The sequence below is a fragment of the Typopeltis vanoorti genome, chromosome 6 (assembly GCF_054136105.1).
Source record: "Typopeltis vanoorti isolate ZY-2024b chromosome 6, IOZ_Tvanoo_1.0, whole genome shotgun sequence".
Taxonomy (NCBI): domain Eukaryota; kingdom Metazoa; phylum Arthropoda; class Arachnida; order Uropygi; family Thelyphonidae; genus Typopeltis; species Typopeltis vanoorti.
Window position 1 is genome coordinate 159,331,579 of NC_143554.1, and position 25,630 is coordinate 159,357,208.

Here is a 25,630-nt window from a genome sequence, read left to right on the forward strand (position 1 = left end):
CACTTCTGCATTAGTGGCAAAGCTTGAGGAGAGGAAGCCATCTATCATGATACATATAAATAACCAAAGGGAAAGTTGGTTACCTAGTTACTGTGTCTGGGGGAGGCAAATAGACCAAATGAAGCTAGTTTTTGCTAAGCAAGCCATGAGTCCACAAACACGATCAAAAGCCCTGGAGATGTGACAGCACGTTTCTCCAAACCTCTCCGTGACATGTGCAGTAGTGGTGATGTTGGCCAAGAGATCATCCATGGTTCTAGATTGATAGAATCCATACTTCTTTTTTTCAGCCATTTTCTGTCCACTGCTGGATGAAGGCCTCATCCAGTTCTTCCCACCTTTCTCTGTTCTTGGCAATGGTTGAACCAATTTTTCCTGACAAAATTAGACAATTCATCACTCCATCTTCTTTTAGGACGTCCTTAGCCAATTTGACAATTTGGATTCCAAAAGAAGGGAAATGAGGCTGAGAATCCATACTGGCGGTCACTAATTAACAAGTGGGCCTCTAAATAACAGAGAAAATGACTGTTGATGACTTCCCCATTATTTTGGAGTGTATTAAGGCAATGGCAAATGCTTGGTAGTTGGACAGAATACTTCTGTCTCCCGTTTTTTGAAATAAGTTGGATATATGCTTGCTTCCGAGTATTTGGATAAGTGCCAGCTGAGTATAGAAGAGATGATAGACGATGTGTGTTAGCTTTGGAGCAATATTTGAGTTGGGACACTAGTCCCAACGGCAACTGGAAGATGCTGTTGGGACTAGTGTCCATTTTTTTAGTTTTTGTTGGTATTCTTTTTATGTCTTTTTGCTGAAAAACCACAGGAGGCATATAGTGTTTTGTTACTTGCTTGGTAGGAGAAGGTTTGTCATCTGTGCAGGAGTTGGAGGAAAAGAGTGATGCCATGTGGTCAGGTTTGTCTGCTGTAATACTACTTAAAGACATTCACAAATAATCATGTCCACAGTGCAGTTCAAACTCACAACCTGTTGGTTGGAGAGTGAGTACAGTATTCACTCAGTCTACCATACTGACAGTTAACATTGTCACAATTTTAATCACTTATTATAATTTAATTTTCTCTGGACCCTTTTCGATATATCCTCATCCCCATGAAAACAAGGTGACCAAATCTGTGCACAGTAATCTATATGGGATCTGATTAAGGTGTTTTACAATGGAACCATGACGTCCTTTCTTCTGCATGTCAAGGTTCTCCCTGTCATTGCCATAATCTAATATGAGGATTTCACAACATGAGTATTATGATCTCCAGACTTGAGGTCCCTCTCTGCCACCACCACCACTTTGGTATTTCTCTTCTCCACCTCATTCAGAATACTTTGTATTCCATCCTTGCCTACCAAATGTCAAAACCTTACACTTTGCAATGCAGAACCAGTAGCTCTGCTGACTTGCTCACCCATACAGCCTATTTAGATCCTTCTATAGAGCAACAAAATCTGTTAGACTCCTCTTTATTTTCTCCAACTTTGCATCTTCAAACAGTTGCCTATCTCCTGTTACACCTATCCCACTGTAATCAATATACAAGTTAAATATCTTAATAAATGCCTATCTCCTGTTACACCTATCGTTACACCTATCTCCTGTTACTCGTATACTGTAATCAGTATACGAGTTAAATGACAGTGGCTCTAAAACAGGCCCCTGCAGAGCAACACTGACTTCTCTTTCAGGATACTGTGCCCCATACACAACTTGACCATACCTGCCTTACTGCCAGTCACCTATCCACCTCACTGATCTAATATGTAATCCAGTGTTTCCCAACGTGGGGAAATTTGAATATTTTGGAAGGCAATTAGAAAACGATGTTGCATTCGTCACCTCATCACCAATATAGTAAAAAAACTCGCCATTGTCGGCGATAAATTGTCGATGTTGCAACCCTGACTTTCCGAGAAAAAAAAAGCTGACATCACTAGTACAGCACTCAACATAAATACAGCATCAAGAAGAACTCTCAAAAAAGCCAAATGATGAGTCTATTAGAAATTTATTTAACATAAAAGGAACAATGGCATGGCTTTCTGACTAGACAGAAATGAAATACCGAAATTCAATTAGTTTTGCTAAAAAAAACACTGTTGATCTTCCCATTGTCATATTTAGTTGAATGTGGCTTTAGTGCTGTAAATGACTTACTACTGAAAAAAAATAAATCATCTGGATATCAAAACCTTGGGGATTTGAAATTGAAAATGACTAAATTAGTATCTCAAATAAAAACTCTTTGCAGCACACATCAAACTCAAAGATCGCATTAACTTGGATTTTATTTTCCCAAGTTCAGTTCGATTTATGTTTTATAATATATAAAGTGTAATATAAAATTTATATTCATTGAAGAAAGTCAAATTAAAAACAGTTTTACCTATGTTCCTTTTTTTATTTAAACTACATATTTATATTGAACTTGGCTGACTATTATACTAGAGGGGAGTGGGCATCAAAATCTTTGAGAAGTTGAGGTGGAGCATGATCCAAAAAACATTGGGAAAAACTGATGTAATCCCAGCTGTTCCAGTGTAGTTCTTATTATGGAGTCCTTAAGACATGGTGATACATCATCAAGTCCTATTGCCTTGTTGATATTGTTTACTTGATTCCTTATATACCTCTTGCTCACTCATCATGAGTCGATCTCTCCTATTCCCTGCACACTCAACCTTCTCGTATCAGACAGGAAATTGAATACTGTGACTACATCCTTAGCTGCAGTTTTTATTCATTAGCATCATCTTACCATAATCATTATTTATTTTTGCCATATATATAAAAAATAATAATAAAATAAAAATAAAACTGTAGAATTTTTTTTGCCTGATTGGTTACTTTCTGCTCATAATGCACATTTGCTATCTTCTTTACCAAATTATTATTATAAAATGAGTATCTCTCTGAAAGACTCATCATGAGCGATCCAAACAAACATTTACACAATACTTCTCATACATCTCCTTTAACTAGTTCACTGTGAGGGAACTCGCAACTTATTCTTGGCAATTTGTTCCTCCCATTCATCACTCTCCGAGCAAAAAATCTAGCCTGCAAACCTTTACTAAGAATTATAACACTGGAGAAAAACTCGCATTCAAAAACTTTATTAGCATAGAATTTTCACCTAAGTATCATAGTCATTGTCAGATGACCAAATGGCAATTAAACAGACAATTCTAAAAAGTGTCACCTAAGTAGCTAATGTAAGATACTATAAAAGATCAATAATTTTCTAACTTGTTTAAAATATATAATTTTTTTAAAAAAATAAGTTAGGAAATTGACCTTTTATAGTTATTTTACATTAGCTACTTAAGTGGCACTTTTTAGAATTGTTTATACATAAAAATATAACGGAAAAACTCACGTAGAAAAATTATTTAATGGTATAATTTTCGCCCGTGTGTCACAGGCATCTTCAGTACAATTAGGCACAAAAATTAAACATTAACTGACAATTCCAAAAAGCGCCACCTAAGTAGCTGGTGTAAGATAACTAAAAAGGTCAATAACTTTCCTAAAAAAAAAAAAAAAAAAAAAAAAAAAAAAAAAAAAAAAAAAAAAAAAAAAATTAATACAATAAAAAGTTAGGAAAGATTAGCTGATTTGTAAAGTACTATCTCCCATAAAGGGGACAGACGTAAGCCGTCGGATCTGTTTAAGTTAGGAGAATGAAGTAGAGTTTCACATGCTTCTTTATAAAGGCGTTCCATGAGAAACTGACTTTTGTGAAGAACTCTTGTCTTTTTCCAATGAACTCTGTGTCTAGTGAAGATGGCATGTTCTGCAAGTCCAGACTTTTCAGGTTTAAAGTATTCAATATAAGATTGGTGTTCTTCTAGCCGAATGGAGGCAGATCTTCCCGTTTGTCCGAAATAACATAATCCACAAGAGCACGGAATCTGGTAGACACCTGGATGATTGAGATGTGGAAGCTTGTCCTTTGGAGAAGCGAGAAAGGTGGAGATTTTTCTAAAAGGTCGAAAGGCAACAAAAATATTCAGTGGTTTTAAAATTTTTGCTATACGTTCACTGATGCCTTGTATATAAGGGATGGTAATGCGCGTTATTTCCTCTGTGTTTGAAGAGGGAGACATATTAAATCTACTCAAAGTTCTTTTAATGAAGCAATTCTTATAGCCATTAGATAGAAAGGAAGAAGTTATATATCGTATTTCTTTCTGTAAAAGATCGTCTGTAGAACAAAAGGAGTGGGCCCGATGAACCAGTGTTTTAATAGTTCCTGCCTTTTGACTGGGATGGTGATGAGATTCCGCATGGATATAATGGCCTGTATGAGTCTTCTTTCTATAAACTGAGAAATGTAGGTTACCATCTGGTTGGCGAAGAATTAGAAGATCTAAAAAGGCTAACTGCTTATTTGATTCTACTTCTAGGGTAAACTTGATCCTAGGATGAAATGCGTTTAACTTATTGAGAAATTGTTGAAGTTCATCAGAAGAGCCATTCCATACAGCAAAAATGTCATCGACATATCTGAACCAATGAGTAGGTCTGGGAGAAATATTGTCAAAGATACGTTGTTCAAAATGTTCCATAAAGAAATTGGAGATAGCAGGAGAGAGAGGATTACCCATTGCTGTTCCTTCAATTTGTTGATATAACTTATTTTTAAAAGAAAAATAACCAGAATTTATTACAAAATCAAATAAGTTTACAATGTCTGAAGGAAATTCCTGTTGTAGTAATTCAATACTTTCCGAAAGAGGCACATTTGTAAATAAAGAAACAACATCTAAACTGATCATGATATCAGAAACGTCCAAATGAAGATCTGAAATTTTATTTTTAAAATCCAAAGTATTTTTTATATAAGTATCAGTTCTTCTAGTTGAAGAGGAGAGTAAATTAGATAAAAATTTTGAGATTTTGTAAGTTGGGCAACCTATACAATCTACGACTGGTCTTAACGGAATGCCTGGTTTATGAACTTTTGGAAGACCATACAATCTAGGTGGACGACCGAAGAAGGTTTTAAGTTTTTTCTTTTGATCTTCATTCCATGTAGATACATTATCTATAAGAGAATTAAGTCTCTTCAATTGACTCCGGGTAGGATCCGATGTAAGAGGCCTATAAGTTGAATAGTCGCGAAGTAAAAGAGACATTTTTCTCTCATATTCCTTCCTATCTTGAATCACTACAGCCTTCCCCTTATCAGCTTTCGTAATTATTAAATTATTGTTATTCTTCAGTGATTTCAATGCTTTAAATTCAGAGTAAGAAAGATTAGGACGAGGAGGCTTGGCATGAAAAAGAATTTGTGCACATTCAAAACGTAATCTGTTGGCTGTTTTTTGGGATAAGGATCGAATACCCCTGTCTATGTTATGAAAAAAATCCATAATAGGCACCTTATTCGGCGTAACAGCGAAATCATATCCTTTTGATAAAACAAAACGTTCACAGTCTGTTAGTGGACGTCCGGAAACATTTATGACTACTTTATCTATATCAATAGTATTATTACTGGATCTAGGTAAGCTGACTAGTGATTCAAATTTGCGTTTCAGCTTGTCACGAGAATCATTGAAAACCTTTAAGTAAGAACTCGAAGATATGCGCATTATAGTAGTTTTCAATGATTCTCGTGACAAGCTGAAACGCAAATTTGAATCACTAGTCAGCTTACCTAGATCCAGTAATAATACTATTGATATAGATAAAGTAGTCATAAATGTTTCCGGACGTCCACTAACAGACTGTGAACGTTTTGTTTTATCAAAAGGATATGATTTCGCTGTTACGCCGAATAAGGTGCCTATTATGGATTTTTTTCATAACATAGACAGGGGTATTCGATCCTTATCCCAAAAAACAGCCAACAGATTACGTTTTGAATGTGCACAAATTCTTTTTCATGCCAAGCCTCCTCGTCCTAATCTTTCTTACTCTGAATTTAAAGCATTGAAATCACTGAAGAATAACAATAATTTAATAATTACGAAAGCTGATAAGGGGAAGGCTGTAGTGATTCAAGATAGGAAGGAATATGAGAGAAAAATGTCTCTTTTACTTCGCGACTATTCAACTTATAGGCCTCTTACATCGGATCCTACCCGGAGTCAATTGAAGAGACTTAATTCTCTTATAGATAATGTATCTACATGGAATGAAGATCAAAAGAAAAAACTTAAAACCTTCTTCGGTCGTCCACCTAGATTGTATGGTCTTCCAAAAGTTCATAAACCAGGCATTCCGTTAAGACCAGTCGTAGATTGTATAGGTTGCCCAACTTACAAAATCTCAAAATTTTTATCTAATTTACTCTCCTCTTCAACTAGAAGAACTGATACTTATATAAAAAATACTTTGGATTTTAAAAATAAAATTTCAGATCTTCATTTGGACGTTTCTGATATCATGATCAGTTTAGATGTTGTTTCTTTATTTACAAATGTGCCTCTTTCGGAAAGTATTGAATTACTACAACAGGAATTTCCTTCAGACATTGTAAACTTATTTGATTTTGTAATAAATTCTGGTTATTTTTCTTTTAAAAATAAGTTATATCAACAAATTGAAGGAACAGCAATGGGTAATCCTCTCTCTCCTGCTATCTCCAATTTCTTTATGGAACATTTTGAACAACGTATCTTTGACAATATTTCTCCCAGACCTACTCATTGGTTCAGATATGTCGATGACATTTTTGCTGTATGGAATGGCTCTTCTGATGAACTTCAACAATTTCTCAATAAGTTAAACGCATTTCATCCTAGGATCAAGTTTACCCTAGAAGTAGAATCAAATAAGCAGTTAGCCTTTTTAGATCTTCTAATTCTTCGCCAACCAGATGGTAACCTACATTTCTCAGTTTATAGAAAGAAGACTCATACAGGCCATTATATCCATGCGGAATCTCATCACCATCCCAGTCAAAAGGCAGGAACTATTAAAACACTGGTTCATCGGGCCCACTCCTTTTGTTCTACAGACGATCTTTTACAGAAAGAAATACGATATATAACTTCTTCCTTTCTATCTAATGGCTATAAGAATTGCTTCATTAAAAGAACTTTGAGTAGATTTAATATGTCTCCCTCTTCAAACACAGAGGAAATAACGCGCATTACCATCCCTTATATACAAGGCATCAGTGAACGTATAGCAAAAATTTTAAAACCACTGAATATTTTTGTTGCCTTTCGACCTTTTAGAAAAATCTCCACCTTTCTCGCTTCTCCAAAGGACAAGCTTCCACATCTCAATCATCCAGGTGTCTACCAGATTCCGTGCTCTTGTGGATTATGTTATTTCGGACAAACGGGAAGATCTGCCTCCATTCGGCTAGAAGAACACCAATCTTATATTGAATACTTTAAACCTGAAAAGTCTGGACTTGCAGAACATGCCATCTTCACTAGACACAGAGTTCATTGGAAAAAGACAAGAGTTCTTCACAAAAGTCAGTTTCTCATGGAACGCCTTTATAAAGAAGCATGTGAAACTCTACTTCATTCTCCTAACTTAAACAGATCCGACGGCTTACGTCTGTCCCCTTTATGGGAGATAGTACTTTACAAATCAGCTAATCTTTCCTAACTTTTTATTGTATTAATTTTTTTTTTTTTTTTTTTTTTTTTTTTTTTTTTTTTTTTTTAGGAAAGTTATTGACCTTTTTAGTTATCTTACACCAGCTACTTAGGTGGCGCTTTTTGGAATTGTCAGTTAATGTTTAATTTTTGTGCCTAATTGTACTGAAGATGCCTGTGACACACGGGCGAAAATTATACCATTAAATAATTTTTCTACGTGAGTTTTTCCGTTATATTTTTATGTATAGTTATGTCTACTCACGGTTTACCTCTTTTAAAACTTAGAATTGTTTGTTGATATTTAATTCCATTCTGTGATTTTATACTGACGATGCCTGTAATACTTAGATGAAAATTCTCTAATGAAGTTATTTATGTAAGTTTTCCTCTGATGTTATAATTCTTTTTAACATGCCAACTCATGGTATTTCATTATTGAAACAAACACCCTTACTAATCACACTTTTACACAACATCCAGATGTGATCTATAGTTTTTTTTTTTTTTCTCTCTCTCAGTTTGTTATGTATTGAAAAAAATTCCTTTGTGTCAATCTTATAGAAGCTTTTAATATCTTATAAGTTTCTGCCCACTCTTTTTTGCCCCCTCTTAAACTTTGCAACTTACATTTAACATATCCTCATAGGAAGTATTCCACAGACCTGTCATCATCTTGGTCACTTGTCTTTGAATCCTCTCCACCACCACCACCTGATCTTCAAGAAACCTAGGTAACCAAATCTGTGCACTGTAATCAAGATGCAGCCAAATCATAGCCTTATAAAGAGGAATAAGACCTCCTTATTTTAACAAAAGTTAAAATAAGGAGGTCTTATTTTAACAAAATAAGACCTCCTTATATACATCCATTTAATCCTTTCAGCTTTTTTGCATCTTTTGCAATATGCCCTGTGAACTTCAACTCTTTGTTCACAAAAGCTTTGCTTACATTTTGCAACACTAAATCGATCACCATTATCCTTCACCTACAATGCCAATTTATTTAAATCATCTTGCAGGATATCTACATAACCTTTATCAACTGTTGCCCTCTCCAGTTTTGCATCACAAGCAAACAACTGAATATCCCCCTTAAATCATTCTCAATATTATTAATATACAAATCAATGAGCAGTAGCCTACTACAGAACCCTGAAGCACTCCATTAGTCACCTGCATTCTCATAGATTTAATTCCAGCATATACTACACTCTAGTGTCTCTCAGCCAGCCTCTTATTCATGCCACCAGCTTCATATCCATTCCCATTTGCTCTAATGTTTGTAATAGCGTTCCATGCACATTATTACTATTATTTAACCTGTGCTACTTCCATCCTTATTATAGGTTACATGCTTTTCTCATTAATGTATTTTACACCTAACTTATTCAATGTTTTGATCTTTGAAATGCATTGACATGTTGCTGCTCTTAAATAGCTCTTAATCAGTGCCAATGGAATATCTCTTTTCTGCTTAAGTCTTTATTTTGTGCAGTTTCTCTAAGCTTGCTGGCCATCACTTAAGTGTTGTTCACCTCATGATCAGCTCCTACCAACTGGGGAGAGAGAGAGAGAGAGAGACAACACCTCATATATAATCACATCCTTTGATGATCTGATTTGATCTAAGACTCCATTCTCATAGAACAAAAAAAATATATCTGCTATCATAATCATAGACCAGTGAGATCTAGTGGACCATGCCTTGGGCATGGTCATCCACAGATTCAGATGGGGAAAAAACTTATTCTTTGCAGCAATTACTGCAGAAATTATTAAATACCAATAAATATGGTTGTGTTAAATTCTTCCACAATATCAGAAACAGTAATTGTTAGGAATCTCTAGTTACAACCTAGGCCTCCTACCAGTATCGCTACAGGGCACTATTCCTTACTAGGAACACAGTGGACTAAGATCTTCTTTGCTTTGTGTTGCTTGTATAATTGTTACAATTTCTAATGTACTCTGAAGATTGTACTCCATTCATAATATCAGATATTGGTATCATTAAACAACAGTTTATTGTTTGATTCATTCTTTGTGCTGATTTCATTAAACATCTAACTTGAGACTTCCACTTCAAATATTATATGAATTACTAAAAACAGATAGTATACTATTAATTAGCAGCTTTAATAGAGTGAAATGAAATTTCTTTTACTAGCAATTCCTCCTCCATCCTTCTTCAAGTGTGGTATGAATTCTAAACATGATGATACTGTTGATAGTACCAAGGGTAAGCAGAATTTTTTTATACAAAGAATTAAGTGTTATTTGAAAAGTAGAATTTTTCAAGTAATAAACTTGAATTGAAACTCAAAAGAAGTAATCAGCTTGTTTTGAGCAGATATTTTCTATCTTTATCTTTATAATATATGTGTGTGTGTTGTGATATATCTTATGCATGGAGAGAATTGAATATTGGGCCACGTGTTCCTGTGTTATTAAAGGTTGGCATTTTAGTTACCCTTGGGAGGGGATGTTATCATTTGTGAGTTTGAGGGATTGGTTTCATCTGGGAGATTTCTCATACGGAGAAATTATATGGAATGTTTAAAAATTATATTTCACGAACAACACCACATTTTAAAGCTAAGACAATTTTTCCCCAAAAACATAAATTTAGTTTAAATGTCTACAATTGGTATGAATACATGAGTCACATCTCTCAGCAACTGATCTACTACAAACTGAAAAGCATAAAGTAGGTGCAAGTTTTCTGCTTCCTGTTGTATTACCATCCCCATTTCCTCTAGTGATTGCAGTTTACAACTGTAAATATGATTTTTCATGTATGTATCCTCATGCAAAAAAACTATCCAAAGGGATGATATCTGGAGATCTTGGAAGCTATACAAAAGCACTCCCTCAGTAAAGATCCAATATCTATCCAATGATCAGGAAATTTATTGCCAAGATGATCTCATACTGCTCTATGATAATGCGGGGTGCTCCATCTTGTTTAAAAAACACCAGTGTATCTCTAAACATGTTTTTGATTATTTTTTTCCAAACATGCTGAACTTTTTTATACTTCCAGTACCACTTTAGAATTATATTTTTTTCTTTTTTTCTTCAAAACTTAATTTAGTATTCTCCATTTTTCATGTATCTGAAAATAAAATCAGTCCATTTTGAAAAAATTATCTATCTCTTAGCTTTAAAATATAACAAAGAAAATTTAACTTGTGTATATTGTTCATAAATTAGAAATTGGAAATTAAAACTCAGTCTTTCCGCCCTATAAGCTTTTTTATTATTATTTATCATGATTATCGTGATACGTTAATATCGTGATATATTTATGAAAATGAGTTGGATGCTAATATTAGTAGTAAAAGAATGATGAGGCAAAGTAAACCCACTGACTTCAAAGCTAGTCTTCAGAAAAGCTAACTTCTAAGTCACTGGGGTTACCCTGATTCATCATCTGTTTACAGCTAATATTAACACCTAACTCATTTTCATAAGTATATCATTTCCATTCCTTTACGTTATTCTGTGCATTATTATTATTATTCAGGTATCTCCATGGAAACAGGAGACTCATTGTGGGAAATCCATTATTCACACAATAGCCATCATTTGCATAATACCTGTCATACCTCACCTCATTCACTCATAAACTCATTCACTGATGAAGCACTAACAGCCACCTTTGGCAACCCATTCGCCACCCTCCTAGCAAAATATTTAGTCTTTAACGCCCTTGCTAACTACTTGTTTTCTCTCTTCTTGCCATGTATTGAAAAAGTCTTCAGTATCAATCCTATAAAATCTCTTTAATAATTAAATACTTCTGTCATGCCTCCTATGTCCTGTCAGCTAATTTTTGAAGCCTACAGACCATCAGTCTATTCTCATAGGGAGCATTCCACAGACTTGTCACAATCTTTGTCACTCACCTCCAGTTCCTCTCTACAACTTCATCACCCTCCCCCCTCCTCACAGCATCCAGGAGTCCATATCTGTGCGCAGTAGTCCAGATGTGTCTTATATAGAAGAACGATAACCTCTCTATTGCTGCTTTTAGTGTGTTCTTCAACAACTACATTATCTAATGTGCTGTTTTACTTACCTTCGCAATATGCCCTTCTAAACTTCAACTCCCTGTCGATGATCACACCCAACTCCCTGACCTCATCAGTTTCCTGTAGTTCAGTTCCATCAGTATAGTACGCAGCTTCTGATCTCTTCCCAGAGTGCATCATCTTACATTTGGCTACATTAAACTGGCAACCATTTACTTTGATCATATTTCTAGTCTTCCTGCAGGACATCTGCATCACCTTCATCTACCAATTTCCCAGTTTAGCATCATCAGCAAACAACTGAACATTTTCTGTCAGATTATTTCCTATATCACTGATATACAAATTAAACAACAGAGGACCAACTACTAAACCCTGTGATACACCACTAGTGACTTGCCTACTCGTGGACTCAACTTCTCCATAAACCACTCTTTGATATCTGTCCACAAGCCACCCTCTAATCCAAATTACCAGATTCATATATATTCCCATTTGCTTTAATTTATGTAGTAGAGTAGTTCTATGTGGAATCTTGTCAAATACTTTTACAAAGTCTAGAATTATTACCTGGTACCCATTTCCCTTATCCAACCCCATTATCACTTGATTATAAAAAGTAAGAAGATTACTAAGGCAATACAAAACCATGTTGTCCCTTATAGAGTATCATATTCCTATCCACTCAGTCCTGAATTCTGTCTTTCACCGATTTCTCCAATACCTTACCCATTGCTCCTGAGATGCTTATTGGACTATAATTTGCTACCGAAGCTCTAAAGCAAAAGAATCATTTTGTCAGCAGCACACACTATTCTGAACACAATAGAAAAATTAAATAGTGTGAAAATGAAGATTAAATTGTTAGTTAGCACTTTTATGTTGACTCTAGTCTTTTGTCCATAGTATATCTTTGGAAAAAGATTTCCTAGCAAGTAAGAATAATATGAGCTTAGACATACTTCAGCCTTTGCTGATAGTTTCATCTAATAATCCTTCACTTTTTATATATATATATATATAAAATATTCGTTCACTAGCATATCAGTTTCAATAAGTGGGAATACATTCACAAGTAAACATATAGCATCACTCACTGTAATATTGAACTAAAGTTAATGATTTTTTTTTTTTTAAGTTATGCACAGGGTTGAGGAGATAGATCTCCCAGAAAGGGGATAACCATAAATCTGTTGATATTATAGTGATGTAGTAACACTTCACAATTCTTGAGAAAATTATTATCACCTGAGACCTCTAGGGAGTCCTTGACTCCCTGGAGTCAAGGAATGACTCATAACCATCAAATAAGAAAGTAGATCTGATTTATTTATTATTTAAACACTTTGATACACCATATGGAATAAATGGATGAGATATCCTGTGATACTAGAATTTTGACTAGAGTGATGGGGAACCTGAATATAATGTCCAGTATGTTTTCTTTCTGAAAAGCTGCTAAAAGGCTCTAGAAAAGATAAGTACTATTTTGTGTAATAATTGGCAATATCGCTTGCATTTAGTAAACTATTGTTTATTTATACTTGTGACATAATTTTGATATTATCATAATACAATGATATACAAACAAAATTGGAAGTCTTGTATAAAACAGCTGAAATGATTGGTCTTAAAATAAATGGCTAAAATAAAAGTGCCGGCCTGGTTGGCCGAGTGATTAGCATATCTGCTTTCCAGCCAAAAGGCTGTGGGTTCAGATCCCTCTGTTGGCATGGATGTTTCTGATTGTCTGTGAAAGTACTAGTGGGTGGTAGATGTCGTTGGCATAGATGATGGTAGTTGCAGTTCATTGTAGTTGGGGGATTGAGTGGTGGAGATGGAGTTGTAGAGTAGGTGCCCTTCCTTGATGAGTCTTTGGACTCCCTGGAGGTGGTCATATAATAATAATAAACAGCAAATGCCATAAAGAGATCAAAATCAATCAACATGCTATAGAAGAAGTTAAGAATTTTACTTACCTGGGAGCAAATTATTATTAGCATCTAACATCCATGGAGTCAGGGACTCATTGTGAGAGTTATATGCTATCACACACAAAGCTCATCCAACTGTGTCTTAAACTGATTCAAAGTGTCTACATTAACAACACACTCAGGCAATGCATTCTACTCATGAACTACTCTTCATGTAAGAACCAATTCCTCTGTTCACACATTCCTTATTCAGTTTCCAGGGATGGTCTCTTGTTCTATCTCCCTCTCCCATTCTATGAAAAATCTCTTCCATATCAACCTGATAACAACCCTTGACAAACTTATGTCTCAATCATATCTACCCTCCTCCTTCACGAGTCTTTGCAATTTACATTCTCTCAATCAGGGGGAAAATATGACTATATCAAACCCTTGATTTACTGAAGTCACATTTTCCCCCTGATATATTTGAACTATTTAAATTTACAGTACATGCAGGTTATTTTACATGGAAAGGGAAGATATATAAACAACTAGATGGGACTGTAATGGGCTTCCCCTTTAGCCAATTTCTACATAGACCATTTGGAAAAGCAAACTATGAATACATCCGCTCTCAAACCAGTGGTTTGACTATACTATGTTGATGTGTTTGCTATTTGGTCACGTGGTCCAGACACACTGGATACATTTTTAGTGCATTTAAATAGTCAGCACTCTAAAATCCACTTCACAATGGAACAGGAAGCTCCATGACTGTCTGCCTTTCCTAGATACACTAATTACACAACTTCCAGATGGTTCCTTATCTTTTTCTGTTTATAGAAAACAGACACATACAGGGAGATATTTGCACAGTCAGTCACACCATCATCCAGCTCAACAGTATCATATCCTAAAAACACTAACTCACAGAGCTAGAGCTATTGGTCCCAACAACAATGCTCTTATTGGTTAACTCACTCACTTATGTCACACCTTCTTAGCCATGACTATAATCTCCATAGGATAGAAAAAATACCAAATGCTCTCCAGAAATCCCCTTCATTGCCTACCACACAAGACCGCAGCAAAACTGTTACCATCCCATACATTCAAGGCACACCTGAAAAGATATCTAGAGTGCTCAATAAATATTAGCTATGCACCATATTTAAACCATATGTCAAATTGGAAACTCTCATCCATTCACCTAAGGACAAACTCTTTCCTTATCACATCCAGGAGTTTATGAAGCACCCTGTTTTTGTGACCAGGCTTACTATGGACAGATAGGAAGAACAGTTGACATCCACTTTGGTGAACATAAAAAAATTAATTAATTGTGCCACTATCCTTATGGCAAGTCAGGTCTAGCAGACCATGCCTTGGATACCACTTCACACAAGATCAATTGGAAGAAATCAAAAGTGCTATACAGAAGTCATAAGTCAGAGAGAGAGAGAGCAAGATTGTTTTTGGAATCAACAGAAGCTTTTATATTCTCCGAACCTCAACAAGTATGGCTAATGTAAATTTACTGAAAATCTGGGAGACAGTCATTTTAAGATCTAATTAATATTTGTTTTCTCTCTTTTTCCAACCTGGGTGGTGCCTAATAAGGCTGTAGTTCCTTTTGTTGTCCCTTACAATTTTTTTAAACTAGTTCCACTGTTATACCAAATTGTCGTTGTTTTGCATACTGTGACAAACTGTTTTTGTGTTCTGAAGATGCTGGATATAATACTAGTGAAATATCAGCAAATAAGTTAATAAATATTATTTTCTTATCATTGTGTGTTGCCATCAATACCGTGAAAATAAATAACATGTACTGTAAACACGTAAGCCTTTCTGCATGTTTAATACAGTATGACTGTCAACTATATATTAACCACATGTTGATTGTTTTAAATTTTTCTGTTAGGTTTACTTGCACCTATATTCCATCTTTTCATACTGAGATACTCTTGTTATTTGGACAATATAAATAGTTTTGTTATGGATTATGTAAAATGTGCACATGGTTGGAGTATGTCTATGTTCTATAATTATTGCTTATGTGGAAAAGTTGCTGAAGTCCTACACTTAAGTTTTCATGAAAGGAGTTCTACGTCTGTCTCTCTGATGTACATCTGTGCTCTTATGATTCTTACTTGTTTGATTTTTAAGATATATTGCCTTTTTTTTTTTTTTTTTTTGCATGGGTAGATAATCCTGTTTATGACAGTGATAAAATTTATTTTTTATTATTATTATTATTATTATTGCGTGACACCTCCGGGGAGTCCCAGGACTCATCGTGGGAGGGCACACTACTCTACTTTGCTAAATATATCTCATCCTCTCCACTACTACCAAATTCTCCAAACTATGACACTACTGTCATCAATGCCATCTATTGCCCATCATCACCAACAATGGCATATTTGTCTGTACGTGGAATGAAAAACCCGAGTTTCCAGAAAGGGAAAACCCTGTTACCACTGTATGGAATCGGCTAACTCACCTTCAATCGAAAAAGCCTGTATAAGGATTCCCCTCGTCACGACGAGAATCGAACCCAGGTCTTTACCAATCGAAGAGTGTAATGTTCCACTGTTCTTCCAATTGCACTACAGTGGCATCTATAGGTCAAATAATAACAGACCACAATAACTATCATACCTTGCTTCGAACTCATTCAATGTTCAAGCACTCACCACCCATTCTAGCAATGCATTCCACTTGTTCACCACCCACCAAGAAAAAAAAATCTCTTTTTCACCTCTTTACTCACATGACCTTTGTATAGCCTACAGGGATGACCTCTAGTTCTTACATCATCCATTATTATATGCAATAATTCCCTCAGGGAATTATTACATATGAATTATTGCTCCTCTCACAGCTTATAAGCCTTAGTCATATCATTTCTCCTCCTGTCTGCCAAGTTCTGAAGATCACATTCCCTCAGTCTGTCCTCATGCTCAGTATTCCCGAGTCCTGAGACAGTTTTAGTTTTTTGCCTCTGTAATCTCTCTCTCTCTCTCTCTCTCTCTCCTCTCCCCCCCCAATGTTTCACTATCATTGATATAGCCAGGTGACCAGATCTGTGTACAAAATTCCAAATGAGGCCTAATTTGCACCTTATTGAGTAGAACTATTACCTCCTTACACGTTTGTGTTCTTTATGTTATGGCAGCAATATTTTTGGGTAATCCTTACAACTTTCACAATGCGTCCCCTGAACTTCAGTTCCTTATCTATCAAGATAATGGATCGAGCACTTGGATTGTTCAATAAAAGAGAGAGAGAGAGAGAGAGAGAGAATGTGAATAGTCATGGGGGGGGGGGGGGGAACTAGATATGACTGAAATTCATATGCTAACATAAGAAAAGGAAGAATGATATTTATTAAAAGCCATGTATTTCGATCTGAAAATTACAGATCATCATCAATAGTAATTGGTAATAGAATACAAGGTAGAACTAGAACAGTGGACTAATTTAAAACAGTGAGTCATGTGATGTTAGACAGTGCAAGGCAAAAAAAACTGAAGAAACACATTATTATTACTATTACTTAACTTAAAAATAATTAATGGTTAACATTATTATTCTGTGTGGTTAGTCGAGTGGCTATGCACTTCACAACCATATGCCTGGGAAAAGAGTGTCCTGGGTTCAGTTCCTGTCGCTGATGTGAATATCTTGATCTTTCTCAGACATAGCCAAGTTAGCCAGCCTTGGCATGGACTGCAGGAGTTTTTTCTCTTCATTTTATCTCGGATTGTTCATTCTGCAAGCAGGCAAACCAGCCTTGAGAACTCGATGCTTCTTCAGGCATAGGATACACTGGGAGGCATAGGTCTAACCACCTTATCCTTGTGTATGGTTGCAGTTAATGAATAGAAAACCCTCGACACCATAAGGTAAAAAAGGGAAGAAGAAGAACATTATTATTATTTTTTAAAAAAAAACCTTTATGTGTGATTAGAATAAGACTTTCCTATATTTTCAAAAGTAAGATCAGTCATTTTGATTCAAATGCGAACTTATGGTAGATGGATTAAATGTTTTGGACCATAGGATATTGTAGTTGGTATGTACTCCATGTTCTGCAAGACCAAATTTCTCAGCTTTTGCATGAGAAATCTGGGACTGGTGTTCTTGAATTTTTTTTTAATAATTAAGAATACAGTTTTAATAATTAATAATACTGGTTTCCTCAGTTTTTTTTACTTTCTGCTGTTGTGTGTATAGCATCACTTGGCTCTCACTGTTTTAAATTAATCCATTGTTCTGGTTCTACCTTGTATTCTATTGCCACTGACGATGATGATGATGTGTAATTTTCATTGAAATTGTGTATGGTTGCAGAAAAGGATGAATAAATATTATTCACCCTTTTCTTGTGTTATTGTGTAAATTTTAAGAAACATTATGGCACAAGTATTCTTAAAACAATAGATATGACCGAGTGGTTGCATGAACATGTTCATTGTGCATTAAATTTAGTTGGTGAGTGTAATGGCAAACAAAGTGCAAGCCATTCCCAATGGCTTATTGGGAATGCCTTGACCTTAGGAAAGGTAGGACCAGTTCGATCAAAACAGAGAAGTGTAAACTCTAGAAATAGAGAAGAGGATTTTGTTCAAGATTAAACTGTCTTTCTGTTTTAATCAGTTGTTATGGCTAAGTTTGAATAAAGGGAATGGATACACTATGATAATTTTAGACTTTGCTAAGGCATTTGATAGAATTCAGATGCCTTAGCAACACATCACAGTTTCCTTCCGCAACTTCCAGGGATGGCCCTTTGTCATCACTACTTCCCGCTGTTCAACCAAGCAAAAGAACTCCCCAGTGTCAACCGTGTAACCACCTATGAACAGTTTAAAAGTCTCAATCATATTACCTCTCCTTCTTCTTTCCACCAAACTCTGCAATCCACATTCCCTCAGCCGATCCTCATAATTAACATTGTACAGTCCTGAAACCATCTTTGTTATCCACCTTTGTACCTTTTCCACAGTTAATTTATCCCTTTCAAATCCTGGGGACCAAATCTGAGAACAATAGTCCAAGTGTGGTCTGATCAGGATATTATACGACAGAATGATAAATGTTTTATATCTGCATGTCAGTGTCCTTCTCATTATTGCAGCAATTCTCTGTGTTACCTTCACCACCTTTACAATATGTCCTCTAAATTTCAGGTTTCTATCTATCATCAACCCCAGATCTCTTATCTCCCCTACATCCTCCAGGACAGCTCCTCCAATAGAGTATGATGCATCCCATCAATGTGTCCCAAACCTCAAGACCTTACATTTTGCTGTTTTAAACCGATACCCCTAGTCATTTGCCCATCTGTCTAGCTTATTTAATTCTTCTTGCAGGGCTACCACATCTGCACTATTACCAATAACCCTTCCCAACTTTGCATAATCTGCAAACAACTGAATATCCCCCTCCAATCCACTGACAATACCATTGATATAAAAGTTAAACAATATAGGTCCCAGTGCTGAGCCCTGTGGGACCTCACTTGTAACCCTCTGTGTCCTTGAAACTCCCCCACCATACACGACTCTCTGATACTTATCAAACAACCAATCCTGAATCCAGTTGACCAATCTGACATCCAGACCCATGTGCTGCAACTTAAATATCAGCTTATCATGTGGCACCCTGTCAAATGCCTTCGCTAAGTCTAAGAAAATGGCAGTATATTTCCCTCATCTAATGCTCTTGTAACTTTATCATAAAAGCTATCATATTACTAAAACAAGAGCGCCCCTTAACAAATCCATGTTGACGCTCACAGAACATTGCCCTTATCTGCTCAATGCTGTATACGGTCCCTCACTAATTTCTCCAAGATCTTAACAGCTACTGATGACACACAAACTGGCCTATAATTAGACACCTCCAGTCTGTTACCGCCCTTATGCAATGGCACTATCTTACCTTCCTTCCATTCCATGGGCACTTTTCCCACAACCAGACTTTCATTGAAAAGCCAGATTAAAGGAGCTGTCATTTCTTTAGCACATTCACTCAAAGCTCATGGTGAAATGCTATCCAGTCCCACAGCTTTACTTACATCCAGAGTACTCAATATTTGGAACACACTCTCCTTTTGCACCTCTGAACCTCGAACCTGCCCTATCAGTCTAGTATTAAAATTTACTTCTCCAGGATGAAATACTCCAATAAAGTATTCATTGAACAATTCCACTATGTCCTCTGAATCAGTCACTCTATTTCCATTTTTATCCCATAATGTCATTCTTCAGCAATCTTCTCCTCCTACTGGAGAAATGATTGTTGAGAAATGCCACATAGCTGAAAAAAAATTCCCTTGGATTTTCTTTGGATCTTAGGGCCAATCTCTTCTTATATTCCAGTTTCGCCTTCCTTACCATACTAGTCACTCTCCTGGCCTGTGTCATATTCTTCATGCATCTGCTCTTCACCTGTGTCTTTATATCGCCTGAATCCAGGAGATATAAGGAGAGTTTCTTCCATAGCTTCTTCTTCACATGCAGTTCCTGTTTAATATTGTTTGTCATCCACTTTACTGCACATTGTGTCCTCTTCTTCACTTGTGGAATAAGATTTACTATTGCTGCTAACAAATATTCCTTCACAATTTCCCAAGCTCTAATGATATCCCGGCCTTCCAATTCCTCCCTCCATGAAACTTCCCCAAGTTGATGTCTAAGACTATTAAAATCACCTGCCTTATAATTCCACATACATTCCTGTCTCTTTGATACTCCTGCATGTCTATTCATCTTCCAAGTCAAAACCACATGGTCACTCTCTCCAACTGGTGGGAGAGATGTCATCTCAGTTATTATTATTATTATTATTATCCCAAGACCTCATGGAGTCAGACTCATCTGGGGAAGTCCTTAATCAACTTATTATCAACTCTTCTGATGCTATGACCAAATCCAACACTCTTGAACCTCTTGTTCTTTGTATTACATGTTGCAATTTATTCTGCTGTAGTTAAAATCTCCCATAACAATTATTCTTCTTGCACTTGCTTAGCTGAACTGTCTAAACATCTCCTGGTCCCCACCCTCTGTGCTCCTTGGTTTGTAGCAACACCCCACTAAATATCCTGTCTTGCCTACCTCTACCTCACACCATATGCTTTCAAAATCATTATTGTCACTGCCTTCCAAAGCCTCCACTCTTAGAGGACATAAGTCATCACTTATCATAAGCAGTACTCCACCACCACGCTTTCCCTTCCTATCCTGGCAAAAAATGCTGCACCCTGCTACTTTTATTCCTGTTATTATATCCTCTTCTGTCAACCATGTCTCTGTAATCCCAATAATCTTTGGCCAGGTTGATGATATCAGTGCCACCAATTCCTCTCCTTTATTCCAGATACTCCTGGCATTAGTGTAAAGCATAAAAATGCCACTGTTTCTATACCCAACATTATTTCTTCTAGACTCCACTGGGCTCACCGCTACCTCATACAAATTGCGTGAAGAGCTGTTGCATAAATTGGAGAATAAAGGATGGGAATATAAACTCCTGACTTGGATAAGTGGTATGTATTGGGTGTGTATCTGTCCGATTTAAAGTGAGTGGTGTATCCCAGGGATCAGTGCTTGGACTACTGTTGTTCGCTCTATACGTTAATGTATAGGGAACAGGTGTTGTTTGATTGTTTGCCGATGATGCCAAGATAAGCAAGGCAATCAGGGATGGTGATATCTAGCACTTACAGAATGATTTGAATAATCTGGAAATGAAGGAAATGGTAATGGCTGTCGATTCAACGTTAGTAAGTGGGAAGTTATGTACTTTGGTGTGATGAGATTTCCAGTGGCATATTATGTTGGTGGAGTTATGCTGCATGAAGAGATTAAGGATATTGGAGTTATCATGATAGGAATTTCAAGTTCATAAGTCATATTGCAAATAAAACCCAGAGAATAATTGCAGCAATGTTGAAATGGATATTGGCATGTAAGGATGTGGAAGTCATTATAAGGAATCATTTGTCTTTATAAAGCCTTGATAAAAACTGCACCTGGACTACCGTGTGTAGATTTGGTATCCTGGTTTTGAAGAGGTAAAGAAGCTGTGGAAAGGATGTAAAAAGAGTTACAAAGTTTATATTGGGATTTTGGAAGGTACATTATGTGGACTGTATACCCTGGTCAACAGTCGAGAGAGGGTGATGTAATAGAGGTCTGTAAACTTCTGAATGGGCATTATAGGATATTGTATTGAAAGTTTTTTCATTTGGTTATGCTATAAATTAAAGATATCAAGAAATTATATTCTTGGATAAGCAAAGTGGATATTAGATCCAGCATTATTTCAAAGCTGAATGTAGAAACTATGAAGGTTTCTACATTCAGCATTTGAAATAATGCTGGATCTAATATCCACTTTGCTTATGTGATTTTGCATCACCGAATTGAAGCCTTTTGGTTCTTTATTTTAGTAATTATATTCTTGGTTTAATTCTTTATCCAAGTGCACAAAGTTTGTGCCTGAAGTATCTTCACGACTGGGCTACTTATTATAGAGGCTAATGACTTCACATCGGTTGCCTTAGTATCCCATAATGCAAAGCAAACATTCTTTTGAGTGTGTATAATGCTATGCATTAAGAGAGGGCCACTACCCCAGACTGGTTTTGACTTTATTGAAGTCTCATCAGCAAAAGCTAGATCCAGAAGAAATACCAAGGTTGAAGCAAATGCACACACTTTGTTTGATTACACTAGGATTAAGGATTAAGCCAAGTATTAATTTCTTGGCATCTTTAATTTATAGGATATTGTATGATGAAATATTTTTTTTATATGGAAGGTGGGGAGAGAACATGGAGACATTCATAGATGTTAATTTTGTGCACTGTTAAGAGAATGAGCCTATTCAACAGGAAACTGTAACAGTTTCCTGTTGAACTGTACCAGCTTTTGAGTACTTTGGCATTGATTGAAAGAAACAGATAAGGGAACCATCTACCCTGACATGATCTTGAACATCAAGATCTAGATTGGTGATTACTAATTAACTGATGGGTCTCTAGGTAGTTAAGGAGATGCTTGTTGTGATGTTCTTTATCATGTTTGAGAGCAGTGTAGGACAATTTATAAAGGTGATACAGGATGGATGCTAGTTTTGGAGCATCCATCTGGTTAGTACAAATACCACTGGAGGAGATACTATCTGGGCCAGAGGACTTATTAGTATCGGCACTACTGAGTATTTTCCTGTCTTTCTGATGAAAGATAGAGGAGAATGCTGAGTGTGATTTATGGAATAGCTCAAGAGATTTATCTTTATCCTTTAACACGGCAGAGTCTGTTCAGAGACTCTACTTCGGCAGAGTCTGTTCCCGTACGCCGAGCAAATTATCTTCTACAAATTCAGTACGGTAATCTCGTTGCCAGCGTTAAGCATCATACGAGTATACTCGTAGTTGGCTTGTGCAGAGCATATACCTTATATGAGAATACACAGTTTTGATGCTAGTTCCACAAGCCAAGCATTTTCACTTGTTCAAGGTCAGTATAGTAATCTCGTTGCCGGCGGTAAGCGTCCTACGAGTATACTCGTAGCTGGCTTGTGTGGCTGGTTTACCAACTACGCGTATACTCGTAGTTGGCAGCGAACGTGTTAAAGAACATTTAGAGAATACTGATGCCAAGAGATCTTCCTTATCTTTAGGAGATGTTGCCATTGTACCATCAAGATGAGAGAGAAGTGGAAACAGAGCAGAAGTTTTGCTCAACAGCCTTGGCAAGGGGACCAGAAGGCTCGATTACTGTTTGAGCAGGAGGCAAGCATAGTGTATTTGGCTCTTACAAGAACTTTGAAGAGATAAAAGAATTTTGGGAAAATAACTATATATATATTTTTCATCCTCAGGGGCTCACTTTAGTGAGTACGGGTGTGGCAAACCCGAGGTACCTGATGCTGGAACATGCCTTACTTCATGTAATATACATCTGTTATATTATCTGTAGACTGGTCCCTCCTCTTCCTCCCTTGATTCTTTCTTTCTTCTCTTCTTGCTCCTTCCCCCGAATGCTATTAGAGTATGATTGGAGGGGAATCTTTCCTATTTTTCTATGTCATTCCGTCTTGTGCTAACAGGACATTATCAAACACCGTAACATGATCAGGCCATCAAAAAATGTTCATACCGCATCATCCGTCGCACGGGTTACCAAGGGACGCGTTCGGGTTTTAGGCAGAGGGACCCGTTCGAAAAATATGTTACAGTGTCCCTTAGACACCACTCCTCAGCACTCTGCTAGAGGAAACTTCATCAATGGGCCTGCTACCCGTTTGGGGAGGTGTTTAGGGGCAGTGCAAAGAAATGGTTCTGCAAAAGGACGGAAATGGCAATGACAACGGCACCAGACTGTGGCTTTAGGCAACTGGAACATCTTCTCTCTGACAGGGAAGGAGTTGGAACTGGTTGAGGAAGCCAAGTGCTACCGGCTAGACTTAGTTGAGCTTTCTTCAACCAAGAGGAGAGGCTCTGGAACTGTCGACCTGGATAAGGGGTGGAAGCTCTACTACTCTGGTGTAAGCCCGACAATGTCTGCTCAGGTGGGTGTGGGGATACTCACAAGCCCCCAGCTGTCAGACTGTGTTGTTGAGTGGATTCCATTGGGGGGACGGGTATGTGTATTAAGGCTTCAGATGAAAAACCATGATTTAGCTGTGGTGCAAGCCTATGCACCTAACCTGGAGTCAGAATACTCTGCCTTCCTAGAGGAAGTGGATGCTGCTTTTGACAGGGTGGCAAACATGGAATCAGTCCTGCTAATGGGTAACTCTTCAATGCACATGTTGGAACAGATGACCAGACATGGAGGGGTGTGGTTGGGAGGAACGGTGCCCCTGACCTTAACGCGAACGGGTTGAAATTATTGGACTTCTGCTGTACTAATAGCTTGTCCATAATGAATACCTTCTTCCAGCACCGAGAAGTCCATAAGTATACCTGGTACAGGGATACACTAGAACAAAGGTCTCTGATTGACTTCTTTATAGTCTCAGCAGACCTATTTTCCTCAGTGTTGGACGTTTGTGTAAGAAGAGGGGCAGAATTGTCAACTGACCACCACCTTGTTGTGTGCACTCTGCGGCTTCAGAAACCAGATGCTACCACCAACGCTGGTAGGCCTAAGCAGCTATACCGTGTGAAATGGGAGACATTGGAAAATGAGGCTGTGAGGAAGAATTTTGCAGATGACATTTCCTCCAGGTTCAAAGAGATTTCCAAACATACTGCAGATGTTGAGGAGGAATGGAAGCTGTTCAGAACAGCTGTCACTGCCTCTGCACTCTCATGGTGTGGCAGAAAGTGGCTTGCCGTGGCAACAGGCAGTGAGAAAAGGACACCTCGGTGGAACCAAGCAGTCCAAAAAACTGTCCGGGCAAAAAAGGAGTCCTACCTAACATGGCTTAGAATCAGGTCACCTGAGATGCGTTTGCAGTATACTGAGGCACGAAAAGCTGCTGCTAAGGCAGTAAAGACAGCAAAGCAGAAGGCTTGGAAATCCTTTGGAGAAAGATTAGATTCATCCTATGCAAATGCAAACAAAGTATTCTGGGACCATCCGCTGCCTTCGAGAGAGGAAATCGTGCACAACAAGGGTAATTAAGGCCTCTGATGGTACACTTTTAACAACCGAGAAGGATATCCTCCACAGGTGGAGGGAATAATTTGAGAGCCTTCTTAACCCGGGTGGCCCAGCAGTTGTGGACATCCAAGAGGTGCAAATTGGGGCAATGACTAGTCTCACAGCAGAAGAGGTCCATTTAGCAATAAAATTGCTAAAATCGTGCAAGGCTGCTGGCGATGATGAAATTCGGCCCGAAATGCTAAAAGCCTTAAATCGAGACGGTGTTCTCTGGCTGACTTGAGTGTGTCAGGCTGCTTGGATATCTGGGCGAGCACCAAAACAATGGCAGACAGGCATAATAATACCAGTCTTTAAGAAGGGAGACCAGAAGGATTGCAGTAACTATCATGGCATCTCTCTGCTCAGCCTGCCTGGGAAAGTGTATGCTAAGTGCTTGGAAAGACGGTGCAGGAGCAT

General features: G+C 37.2%; 1 protein-coding gene across 4 annotated transcripts in view; it reads left to right on the forward strand.

The window, feature by feature from the left end:
• LOC150106162 (oxysterol-binding protein-related protein 8-like) overlaps positions 1-25,630 on the forward strand; it is a 387,947-nt gene that overhangs the window by 54,995 nt on the left and 307,322 nt on the right. For all 4 annotated transcript variants that reach the window (XM_090394505.1, XM_090394508.1, XM_090394504.1 and 1 more), the window contains exon 3: positions 9,756-9,827. In XM_090394505.1, the coding sequence (XP_090250631.1) occupies positions 9,756-9,827 (72 nt within the window). The remainder of the gene's footprint in view (positions 1-9,755; positions 9,828-25,630) is intronic.